General features: G+C 42.0%; 1 protein-coding gene across 1 annotated transcript in view; it reads right to left on the bottom strand.

Annotated features, from left to right (window-relative positions):
- sass6 (SAS-6 centriolar assembly protein) overlaps positions 1-8,481 on the bottom strand; it is a 29,287-nt gene extending 20,806 nt beyond the window's left edge. The window contains exons 1-9 of the mRNA XM_068320087.1: positions 8,347-8,481; positions 5,487-5,547; positions 5,027-5,106; positions 4,840-4,944; positions 4,171-4,339; positions 3,949-4,026; positions 3,502-3,621; positions 3,073-3,264; positions 1,278-1,472 (exon numbers count right to left, since the gene is read on the bottom strand). Of these exons, the coding sequence (XP_068176188.1) occupies positions 1,278-1,472; positions 3,073-3,264; positions 3,502-3,621; positions 3,949-4,026; positions 4,171-4,339; positions 4,840-4,944; positions 5,027-5,106; positions 5,487-5,547; positions 8,347-8,468 (1,122 nt within the window). The 5' untranslated portion in view covers positions 8,469-8,481. The remainder of the gene's footprint in view (positions 1-1,277; positions 1,473-3,072; positions 3,265-3,501; positions 3,622-3,948; positions 4,027-4,170; positions 4,340-4,839; positions 4,945-5,026; positions 5,107-5,486; positions 5,548-8,346) is intronic.
- Between the last annotated feature and the right edge of the window lie 4,103 nt (positions 8,482-12,584).

Here is a 12,584-nt window from a genome sequence, read left to right as displayed (position 1 = left end):
CATGATGCATTCTCTCCTCTCTTTTTCTTCTCATTTATGCATGTATCATGAATTCATGTCAGAAACGTCACGGTTTCTACTTCAATAACTATTATTTGTATTGTATCAAATCACATCATGTTATAGCATTTTACAACAAAAGCAAGTCTAAACTCTTTATTAAGTCTACGGAGACAGTGGAGATGAAAGAACATGGAGACAGTGGAGAGGTTAAAAAAAACATCTACTTTTAACAGTCAGAAACCACGAGAAGAGCCACAACTACAGATAAATGGTCATACTAAACTGGTTACGGTGAGAGAAGGTCTCTGCCTCTGTTTGAGCCCAGAGGTAGACACAACTGAATTCAGTCACTGACAGCGTGTGCCACACAAAACTGTCGGTAAAATACTTTGGAAAAATAACACACACTGAGGGTTAAAGTGAAGGCAGTGTAATTACAATAGCAGATCAAGTCAGGAATGAGTGTCTCAAACAAATGAATTAACACTAGAATAAAATGCCTTTAATGTCATCATACACAAATGTACAACGACATTTTTAGACAACTCTCAGAGCAAAAAAGGAGTCAGGTGCAAGTATAAAAGTATAAAGTACAAAAATAAAAGACAGGTGCAAGAAACAAGCAATTACAGAAACATTCACATCGAGCCTTCAAGAGTGTACGAAGGTACTGTGCAGCAGAGGGCTCAAGAGCAGTAATTGCATTTACAGTGGTTCCAAAATGAAGTACAAGGCTTTAATTGTCCATTTTCATCTTTGACTAAACAATCAAATTAGATGGAGACCCACTGGTCATTCACAGTGATCACTAGTTTGAGTAGTTACATATGCATCTGAGACACTGTTCAAGTAACAATATCTACTACGGAAAAAGAATATGTAATGGCATGTAGCGTCCACAATTGATAACCATCAGTACATTTGTCACATTCCTTTCTGAGAATTGAAGTAGATATATGCAAGTGACTTTTCCATTAAGATGCTCAAGCTGCTTGGGCTATAAATTTGATCCGTCTGTAAAATATGAGTTGGTTTAGATCAATAATTTACTATTATTTACATAGAACAGCTCATATATCATATGTACCTGCGTATACATTTTTATTCTGTTATTTATTCCCTACTGATTGCAATTTATTTTATTTCTGTGTGAATTATTTTCAAAAATATATTTCCAAAAAAAAGTTGTTCTTGGAAATAATTTGTACGTAGACAAATAGTTCCGAGTGTTATGAGTGATCTAAAAAACAGCCATTTGAAGTTGCAACTCTCACCTTCTGCTGTTGAGTCGCCTCCAGCACCTCTTTGGTCCGGCGCATGAGCTGATCCTTATCTTTCACCTCCTGTTCCAAAACAGCCAGTTTCATCTGCAGCTGGCTGACCAGACGATCTTTCTCATGTACCTCTGTGTCCAGAGTGCTGTTCTCCCTCCTAAAAGACTGCACTTGCTGCTTCAAACGCTGGCTCTCCTTCAGACACACAACAGATACCAAAAGTAAGCATTACCAGTATCAACAGGAGGACAAAATACCCAAATGCTTAATCCAGACTGTCGAGTGATAAAAACACAAAGAATGGTATTAACTTGGCATCCAACTCCACTGTCAGGAATCTGGGAATGACGCATGATCAGGATATGTACTTAAACTCACATATAAAACACATTACTTACATTCATTCTGTCTCAAAAAGATGCAGAATAATTAAAAATTATAGATGCATTACTTTCATTAACTATTTTCAGGGTATCCCAGCTCATGCTTCATATTTGTGCACGTTATTTTTTGCATTTTAATGTGATTGTCTACTGCCTTGTCAAGGCCTTCTAAAAAGAGCTTTTAAATCTCAACACTTCCTGGTTAAATAAAAGACATGAACTAAAAGAGCAGATTTTTGAATTGATCCAGAACGCTGTCTTCTGACCAGAGCCAGAATCAGAGACCATATATCTCTGGCTCCATTTAAAATCCAGAAAAGACTTTAAACCTCAAGTTCAAAAATCTTGATGGACAAGTACGTTCCAGAGCTCACATTACCCATACCCCAACAAAACATTACATCCCTGGGATGCACAGTCACACATGGTCACTAGACTCTCCATAAGTAGAATGAGAGCAAGAACCTTTCAGTTATGGGGTTCCTCTCCTTTTGCCACCAAGTCTAAAATGTTTTTTCATGAGAAACGCTAAAACCCGACTTCAGTGTCGGTTAAGCCTTAAATCCTAAGAAGTCAACCAATTAGTCAGTTTGACGCTTTAGGCCATGTTCAGACTAGTTGCTATATCTGATTTTTAGCCCATTCGGATTGATGTTGCATATCTCGTGTGTAGTCTGAACAGTCCCAATCGGATTTTTGCGAGACGGATTGAATCCACATTCAGGAGGTAGTTTCGTGTCAGATGGGGACAGAGGCCTGCAGTCTGAACAACTCCGATCGGATATGGCGGAACGCGACGTCATATTTGAGACACGAAACGGAGGCGCCAGAGGGAAGAGCGTCGTGCATTACGGAGCAGTAAAACACAGAAGGAATTGACAATGTCTGGTGTGGGTTTTCTCCATCTCTACCAGACAGTGATACCATCAATACGCCAAGGTAACAAAACTTTACATTTGTCGTTGTTGTTAGTAGTTATAGGGTTGGGATCAAGAAGAGAGGAATTTATTTGTTTACTAAAATGAAATATCTATTTTCCATGCTGCTCATCATATACTATGACATTACAATGTATTCAAGTGAAATGAACTGAACTGATCCAACCCTAATTACTGTAAACAAAACCAAGGGGGGAAAACAAGCAGACTGGCTGCTACTGGCCACCAATCCACACCAACATTATCACAACTACACATTATTTTTCTTAGTCTAGATTTGGAAGCAACCTTTGTTTAATAATGTCAGACCAACAGCAAGGCATGTGAAAAAAGCTTTCCTGTGTGCTGTTTGCAGGGAGTTGCCAGACAGAGAGACTAGCATTAGGGCAAAAAGCAGCCAAAGAGAAACCTTCACATGTAGGACAGGTTGGCTGCATGAGTATTCTGGTCCCAGTCATTCCCAAGTTTCCATACCTCCTCTGCGCTCACTAGTTTAATCTTCAAGTCCCTGATCACAGATTCATTCTTGTACTTCCTTTCAGTCAGCTCACGGCAGGAGGACTCCAGCTCTGTTAGCTTGCTGTTAAGCTGTTGGTTGCTTTTCTTATGAGCACTCTCCAGCTCCTGGCGAAGCTGTTCCAACTGCTGCTGAAGCCTGCTCTGTAGCTGAAAGACATCACAAAGACATGTCCCCTGAACAGGTACAACAACTGCAGCCTCGTGCATTCTGTTTGAAAGGCTTTCTAACCATTCCATATATACAATGCTGTCAGAACTAACATAACAGAACAGTCTTGTGTGGAGCAACCTATAACTTCATACATTTCACAACCTGGCTCTAGTTTCCATGCTTGTATTTCACAAAATTATGAGAAGCAGTCTAGAGCAGATAATGAGCCTCACCTCCAAAGCCTTCTCTCTCTCTGATTGTAACTCCTGAGAGTGACGGCTGGACAGAGAGCTGGTCTGACTCGTCCACTCTGAGCGCAGCTTGTCTAACTCTTTAGTCTTCTCAGACAGTGTCTGTGGGGAAAATAGAGACAAAATAGCGGGGGGGTTTTAAAGCTCACCCATAAAAGACATTGATCAATTTAACAAATAAAGTAAAATGACAAAATGTTAAAAGATTTGGCCAAGATGTCAGTTGATGTTGCGCCCAGTCACCAGTAGTTTGGTAAAGTGCAGCTGCAGAAGGTAGAATGACTGAATGTTAGTTCAAGAGGGTGAATACCTTCTCATCCTGGTGATTTAGGCATCGGAGAAGCATTTTTTTAAATTAAATTATCATACAAACATCTGCATGCAGTAGCTCACGATTAGAAGGACAGTCAGTCCAGGGATGAATCCCACCTGTTGAGTATAATTCAGCTGTCTGGATAGATCCTCTTCAGTCTTCTTTAAATTCACCTCAATCTCCTGTTTTTCTGCCTGAAACGTTGAGATGGCATGTTTAGTGACATAATTGTGAACGCGGATGAGACACTGAGAATATAATCTTACTTTGTTCAGATAGAATTCAACTTTAAACATAATGTAGACAGACACTACCAAGATGATGAATCACAAGCCAACCTTCAGAGAAGAGAGGCACACTGCCAGATGGTCCTTGACTTCTTTGTCAGAGGCTTGGGCCGTCCTTAAAGACAAGTGGTTCAGGTGTTTGAATGCATTTGTTTCTACAACACTGAAACTGGCGATGCCTTGAAGCACTGGAGACTGACATGAGAGATGCAGCAGAAACCTGTGGAGACACAAAATAATCATGTGTGCAATGTGTTTTAATGATTAAAGGTGTCTATAACATTCTGCCATCCATTAAGCTTTTTTGAAGTGCATGACATTATGAAAATGCATGCACATAACAGAATGATTCAAGATTTCCAATTTCCCATTTTAGAAGTATGTCTGGCTGATCATGTTGATCAACTGATCATCAAACATATGTTTGCATTGTGTGTCATCAGCACTTTTGTTGACTCCTGTTAGATACATTCTAGAGTCTGTTTCATGATATTCACAGTTGGCTGTGCTCTCAGCTGAATGTCTGCTCACTGTCAGAGAGACTAGAAGACAAGAGGCCACTTCAGTTCTCAGTTCTTTCTCAAACAGGACATCCATTGTCTGTCTGCTTACAGACTGATAGTTGTTGTATTTTTTTGCTGTATGAGGTCAAATCTATCTACAGCGTGACCAATAGTTTGTTGTTATTACTGACTACATCTATTAAAAAGTTTTTTGTACCTTGGACTGTCTGACTCCTGTTCAGAATAGCATAGATTTAGCAGGTCAATGAATTTCTGAGGAAATGATCCAAAATCGATGAGTAGCCCCTGCTGGACTTTAAGACTGTACACAAAAAAAGAATGTCAGTTATATTAAAACTTGTTCAACACATCAGAATGTACTTCATTAAATCTGCTTCTCTTACCTTTGGAAGTCTTCCTCTGAAATAGTAAGGGTGAAAAGAAAATATGGATCTTGATCATCTGTAAGTTTTACAAGAAGATCCTAATAGAAACAGAGGAGGAGGAAGTTAACCCATCTCTAATAGCTAAAATGTTTACTATTGCTGTATTTACTTGTTGTGGAAAACATGTGACTGCCGCTTCTGAAGAGGATGTACCAGATGATGTACTGGGGATACTACACAACAGACAAATCTATATAAGTGATGTAGAACATTAGAAAGTTTAATGTAAAAATTATGAAAAGACATGAAAATGTTACTATTTGAAATGTTCTATTTCTCATTTTATTAATCATTATTTCATTAATGAATCAATGATAAAGATCAGATGAAACGGATTGTTAATCAGAAGTCACATTAAAACTCTGAAGTACAATGAAGCACAAGGGACAAAGACGCGCAGCAATGAGCTGAGACTCACCTTCCTGTGTGCTGGACCGCTGAACGTCTGAAGCTTTATGGTGACACGGACGTTTGCTTTCCTGTAAAAATATAGTATAAGTACTGGTACACAATCTGACTGTAAACAGTGTGCATATGATGTAAATAAAAAGACACTGGTGGCACAATCATGTCACATGATCAAGTCTTTGAACTAAAACAGATCCAGTTAAGGATGAGATTCATAGAAGAAACTGTACTAAATGTTAACATGACTTCTGACACCAACAGTTAAATGATCTTTTACTGACACTCAAGCATTTTTATTAATGTCACTGGCTAGGGAACGTTTATTCATTCAAATTCCCTGCTATATTTAAGAATAGAAAAGATCTTTAATTCTTATTACGTCAATCACAAGTATTCACATAAACATCATGAATGAGATGCAGGACATGTGATACTTTATCATGTGTCATTAGACTTTCTGTCCACCATCTGCTCCACTCCTCTTCAGTGGTCACAAAGTTTATAGATACAGTAGTACCTCGAAATACAAGTTATTTCTGATACGAGCCATCGCCCTTGTCTATACCTTTGTTCGACATACGAGCAAAAATTCAAGATACAGTACAAGCCATGCCTCGGGACACCGCCACTAGTTGGCGGATGGATACAACATCAGCTCGGACCCAATTCTCTTCTACGAAGTCAAGACGTAGCGTTTCCGCTGTCTTGTGCATTTTTTAAATATACTTTACCATTATTTACTTCACATATAATTATACACAGACAATTGGTGGAAAAAAACGGTCATAATTGAGGATTTGGGGCTTTTTTGCAAGGCTGGAACAGATTAAAATGATTTTTACATCCAATGGGGGAATGTTGTTTGACTTGTGACTTGCCAAGACAGACCTGACACCTCTTTTACAGTCAGGTGGTCTCACTGGGGCTGTAACTGTTGTGGTAGATGTTGAAGTGCTGGCTAAAGAGGATGCTGGTGCTGATGTTCCTTGTGTAGCTGTGGGTGTGGGCAGTGCTTGGTGAGCTCTGCAGCTGTCTGACCAAGGCTGCAGTAGCTGGGTCCTGGGGCACCCTTTCCCTTTTTCTCAATGAATGCTTTGACAAGGCAACTTCCCAGCTCCTCGAGAAACATTCTCTGCTTGTTATTTTTGGTTGTGTTCCACCCTTGCTGGATGTGGGTCAACAACACAAATGCATTGTATGCAGACACATGGAGGATGTTGTAAATCACAACTATTGGCTATCCCCTGGTCATGGGCTGGCAAATGTAGGTGGCAGTCAGCTTGTCCAGGCTGTCCCCTCCTCTGTTTTTATTATAGTCCAGAATGATTATGGGCTTTTTGTCACTTCTTGATGACACAGCTGCATCTTTGTGGACATCAGTATCACATTCCATAATTTTTGGAAAGTATGAAACAGCAGTAGTGGTGTCGGTAAAAACAAATTTTGACAAAAGTGGTGCCTGTCCTTCACCGGCAACATTTTCAATGATCAGTGGAACATCCTTGATGGGAGAAGGCTTTTCAGATGTTGTTCTGTTGTCTCTAATCAAATCTGAGGAGTCTTGGTAGCATTTGAAAGCCTGCAGTGTTGCCCAGAAAATATTCCTACCCATCTGTCGATGCATCACAGAGACCATCAGTGGATCTGTACTCTCCCGCAAGAAATGTAGGCATCCAGGAATCCCTCATCAATGTAATTCCACTTGTTGCTGTGGCATTTTTCTTTGTCAAGGTTTGTCATATCATTACATTATTTTTTATTGAACCTTTTTTACAAGAGTGAAGTCTCGTCACTGCAAGCCCAGTGATCCCAGGGGTAATTTTGATGACGTTTATAGCAGCTGTCCTGCCACGTGCATCAGGAGGTACTGAGCTCCAAAGGATGTTACCACTTTTTTGATCTGAATGTTTCAGTAGGACCAGCAGCTTCAACACTGGTGACCTCCTCATCAGACTGATCAGATGCATCTGTGTCTTCCAGTTGATGCACCATGTTGTCATCCATGTGGTTGTGCTGCTGTGTGTGCTCTACTTCATTTTCAGCAAAGATCCAGAGCTTGACTTGCAGTTAATCATCGTTTGATTGTTGCTTGCTGCAAACTGGACATGTGTACTCTGCAAGTCACAAACTCAGTGGTCCAGGACCAGCTGGGACACTTTGAAGTTCAGGCAAATTAGCACCATTAGCATTAGAGAATGCTCAACAATGGTGCTTACACTCATGGGCCAGGGTCGTTGATGGGTACATCTCATACAATGTCATAGTGTAACAACTAATTGGGTCGAAACTGACCCTAACAACAAAAAAGTTATTATTTTCACCAAAGCATCTTGTAATCTGGTTAAAACATTTATTTTATTTTGTTGAAATAGAAGTTATTGCGTCAGAAAGGCTTGATGCAATATACAAATTTATGGAGTACCTTCATGCATTTCAAATCAAAAAACGGGTCGGTGCTGACCCAAACACGAGAAGAGGAATATATGCATTATAAATGGATGACAGTAGCTCAGTGCTGGGGACCGGAGGGTCGTCGGTTCAAGACTCGTGTCGGACAAAAATTCAGGATTGTGAACTGGTAGTGGGAGGTTCACCTGAGCACTGCCGGTGTGTCGAGGTGTGTGTGTGTGTGTGTGTGTGTGTGTGTGTGTGTGTGTGTGTGTCACTAACCACCAGTGCGTGCCAAAAAGGACTAACAATTTCCTATGGCATTAATAACGTTAAATGTTTTGCATTAAATGCATTTAATGAGACTTAAGTCATTTTAAATTGTAATATAGCAAAATGGGATAGAAGTCAATTGAGACGGATGAGGTGGGCCGTTACTCTCTGGATTAAAAATAAACATGCTCGTCCATGTCCAGTCTTACCTGTCCTCGCAGTCCTTGCACCTCATAACAACTTGTAACACTTTGCTGAAGAGCTCCTCCATGTTGTCTAAGTTCAAGCTAAGTTTACTGCGACGTAGGAATAATATCACACAACAGGTCATTCACTGTTCCGCGTCCTCGGCCCTTTTAATTTCGCGCTTTTCAGCCGCCAACTGAATGACCCTGGAAACGAATCATGAAGAAGCTTCCTGTTGACTGGTGGCGTCAAAGCAATTGAGCTCCCCCTGCTGGCGGGGAATGGAATGACAGTGCTTCTGACCAGAGCATCGCTTATGCCATAAAGCCTTATGGAATGAAATTTATACTGAGCGTTTTCCTTCGATGCAACAGGATTTTTTTTCACATTAAACAAACAAACAATTTTTTTGTTGGGTAGGTAGTTATTCTAATAAATAATGTAAACAAACAAGAATTAAAAATCATTATCACAGCGATGAAAATAGGAAAATATGTTTTCAGCTAAACTTCTAATGTTGAAGCAATTAAGGGGTGGTGTTAAGAGCTGACAGTTTTTCAGTAATGTACATGATTTAGAGTGAAACTTCATAATATAAACTAAGTGCGGAGTTAAGATAAGTCAACATATATTTTCATATATGAAAAGTGAAATTTGGGCGGCACGGTGGTGCAGTGGGTAGCGCTGTCACTGCACAGCAAGGCGGTTCCCTGTTTATGTCCTGTGCGGAGTTTGCATGTTCTCCCTGTGTCAGTGTGGGTTCTCTCCAGGTTCTCCGGCTTCCTCCCACCTCCAAAAGCATGCACTTCAGGGGAATAGGCCAGTTTCAAATTGCCCATAGGTGTGATTGTGTGCGTGCTTGTTTGTCTCTATGTAGCTCTGGGGTGCACTGGTGTCGCACCCAGAGTGCACCCTGTCTCATGCCCCCAGTCAGCCAGAATAGGCTCTAGCACCCCGCGACCTGCGACAGCGGGTAAGGCGGGTATGGAAAATAAGTGAATCAAAACTTAACTTACTATTTTCAAAATATATGCAGTCTCTGTTTTTCTTCAATATGTTATTTACTCAGGCATAATTAATCTAGGCTCCACGGTGCACTGGCTTCGCGCCAGGAGTTTCCCCTGCCTCACACCCTATGCCAGCCTCTTCAGGAAGTACATCCTGCTCTGCCCCTTCTTGTACACACAATCCGAGTTGAGTGACCAGTCCAGTCTGCTGTCTAGCTGCAGTCCCAGGTACTTATAGTTACCTACCACCTCCACCTCATTGCCCTCGATGATCACTGGCTGTGGAGATGGGGGTGCCCATCGGAAATCCAGCACCATCTCCTTCGTCTTGCAGATGTTGAGCTGGAGCTGGTTCTGTTGGCACCACGAAGTCAGCCACCAATGCACAGTACTCCCCCTCATCACTCCTCTGGATAAATTGCCACAATCGCAGTGTCATCGGGGTAGTCCAATGTGTAGAGGGTGAAGAGAATGGGGGAGAGCATGGTCCCCTGTGGCGCCCCCGTGCTGCTGGTCACCATAGAAGACAAACAGTCCCCCATACAGACGTACTGGGGTCTGCCCGTTAGGTAGTACGTGATCCAGCTCACGAGGTAGGGGTCCACAGCCATGGAGGTCAGTTTATCCTGCAGGGCCCGTGGCTGGATGGCGTTGAAGGTGCTCGAAAAGTCAAAGCAGAGCACCCTGACGGCACAGCCCCCGACGTCCAGGTAGGAGAGCACACGGTGTAAGAGGTAGGACCAAGAAATTACTTGACATCCAGCTATTCACAGAAAAAAGGCAGGCCTCTAGTTTAATTAATTCTGATCAATCGTCTGCTTTTATGGGCATGTACAGTTATGTGTCGTCAGCATTCTTCTTCTTTTCCTTTGGACTATTCCCTTCAGGGGTCGCCACAGCGAATCAATTGCCTCCATCTAACCCTGTCTTCTGCAGCCTCTTCTCTCACACCAACTACCTTCATGTCCTCCTTCACTACATCCATAAACCTCATTCTGTCACACCTACGGCACACCTCACCACTGTCTTACAGTCCTCATACATGTCCTGCACCGCTCTAACATACTTCTCTGACACTCAAGACTTCCTCATACAATACCTCTCTAAGCACCCTATCATAAGCTTTCTCCAGATCTACAAAAACACAATGTAGCTCCCTCTGGCCTTCTCTGCACTTCTCTATCAACATCCTCGAAGCAAATACTGCATCTGTCGTACTCTTTTTTTTAGCAAGAAACCATACTGCTGCTCACAAATATTCCCTTCTGCCCTCATGAATACAAACACTACTCTTTCCCATAACTTCAGTGTATGGCTCATTAGCTTTATTCCTCTTCAGTTGCCGCAACTCATCACATCTCCCTTGTTCTTAAAAATGGGCATCAGTACACTTCTACTCCATTCCTCAGGCATTTTCTCACTATCTAAGATCCTGTTGAACGACCCAGTCAGAAACTCTTCTGTTACCTCTCTTAGACACTTCCATACCTCCACAGGTATATCATCAGAACCCCGACTGCCTTTCCACTCTTCATCCTCTTCAATGCCCTCCTCACTTCATCCTGACTAATCTTTGCTACATCCTGGTCCACAACAGTCAGCTCTTCTAGCCTTTGTTATCTCTCATTTTCCACGTTCATCAACTCTTCAAAGTACTCTAAACATCTTCCCATCACACTACTGGCACCTGTCAATACACTTCCATCCCGATCCTTAATCACCCTCACCTGCTGCAAGTCCTTCCCAACTCTGTCTCTCTGTCTTGCCGCCCTATATAGATCAGTCTCTCCCTCCTCAGCGTCTAACCTAGCATACAAGTCATCATAAGCCCCTTGTTTGGCCTTTGCTACCTCTACTTTCACCTTACACTGCATCTCCCTGTACTCCTGTCTACTCTCCTCAGTCCTCTAAGTGTCCCACTTCCTCTTAGCTAACCTCTTTCTCTGTACATACCCCTTTACCTCTTCATTCCACCACCAAGTCTCCTTATCTACTTTCCTTCCAGAGGACACACCAAGTACAGTACTCTCCTGTCTCCCTGATCACATTAGCTGTAGTTGTCCAGTCATCTGGAAGCACCTCCTGACCACCCAGAGCCTGTCTTAACTCCTTCATGAAAGTCATGAAACACTTCTTTTCAGCTTCCACCATTTCAACCTCTGCTCTGCCTTTGTCCTCTTCATCTTCCTCACCACCAAAGTCATTCCACATACCACCATCCTATGCTGTTTGGCTACACTCTCGCCTACCACTACTTTGCAGTCACTGATCTCATTCAGATTACACCATCTACACAAGATGTAGTCTACCTGTGTGCTCCTACCTCCACTCTTATAGGTCACCCTATGTTCGTGCCTTTTCTGGAAGAAAGTATTCACTATAGCTGTTTCCATTCTTTCCATTCCATTCGGCCCGGTACCAAGTGACTCACGGACCAGTCCGCAGTTCGGGGACCACTGCCCTATGCAACATTGGGGGTTTTTGCCTCGATCAGCAGTGAAGAATAATGAAACGGTAGCCATAGATCAGCGCCACCTTTGTTAAAAGATGCATTGCTATATCTTATTAAAATTCCCAGTTTGGTCTATGGTGTAATAACTATGGAGGGGAGGGGGGTGGTAGAATGTTTGAATAATATTGTTTAAATAATATGTAATGTCATGGAATAGGATCTGTCTTGCATAATGCATTGTGCAACATGCCTTTTTAGTCGATGACCACTGTGAAGTTGTGAATTTTCCAATAGCCTACAGCCAGAATAACAGGAAATACCTACACACACGAGATGTGGCCCTCCCACCCTCCTTATAAAAGTGAGACTTCAGTTTGAGGTAAAAGGAAAGAATGTTTGTACATTTCATCGTTTCTGATATATTTTTGTTAAATTGTCATCCATGACACCGCTGGACTTCTCAACCAGGTTTACACTCCTTATCAGTCATGCCCTGAAGACGACGTGTTGAAGTTCTCTGAGACAATGATATTTTTAATTTGAAATGCTCTTATCAATAAAGGCCTTTATCTGAAGCCATGACTCTGTGTTAAAGTTCCTGAAGTTGACAAACTGCATGTTGCACTGGGTCAAGTCAGACCAGGAAGAGGCTTACCTGACTGAAATGCCAGCCCCCTTCGGTCTCCACACAACAGAGAGCAATGGACACTTTGATAGATCCAGAGACCCAGGTGAACACTAAGAGGACTCTAGCTGGTACAGCATCGCTGTCGCAGTGTCACTGCATCCAGGACAACCAAAG

Source organism: Antennarius striatus, chromosome 7 (genome assembly GCF_040054535.1).
Source record: "Antennarius striatus isolate MH-2024 chromosome 7, ASM4005453v1, whole genome shotgun sequence".
Classification (NCBI taxonomy): domain Eukaryota; kingdom Metazoa; phylum Chordata; class Actinopteri; order Lophiiformes; family Antennariidae; genus Antennarius; species Antennarius striatus.
The sequence above is the reverse complement of the archived record's forward strand: the minus strand, read 5'-3'. Positions and strand labels throughout refer to the sequence as shown.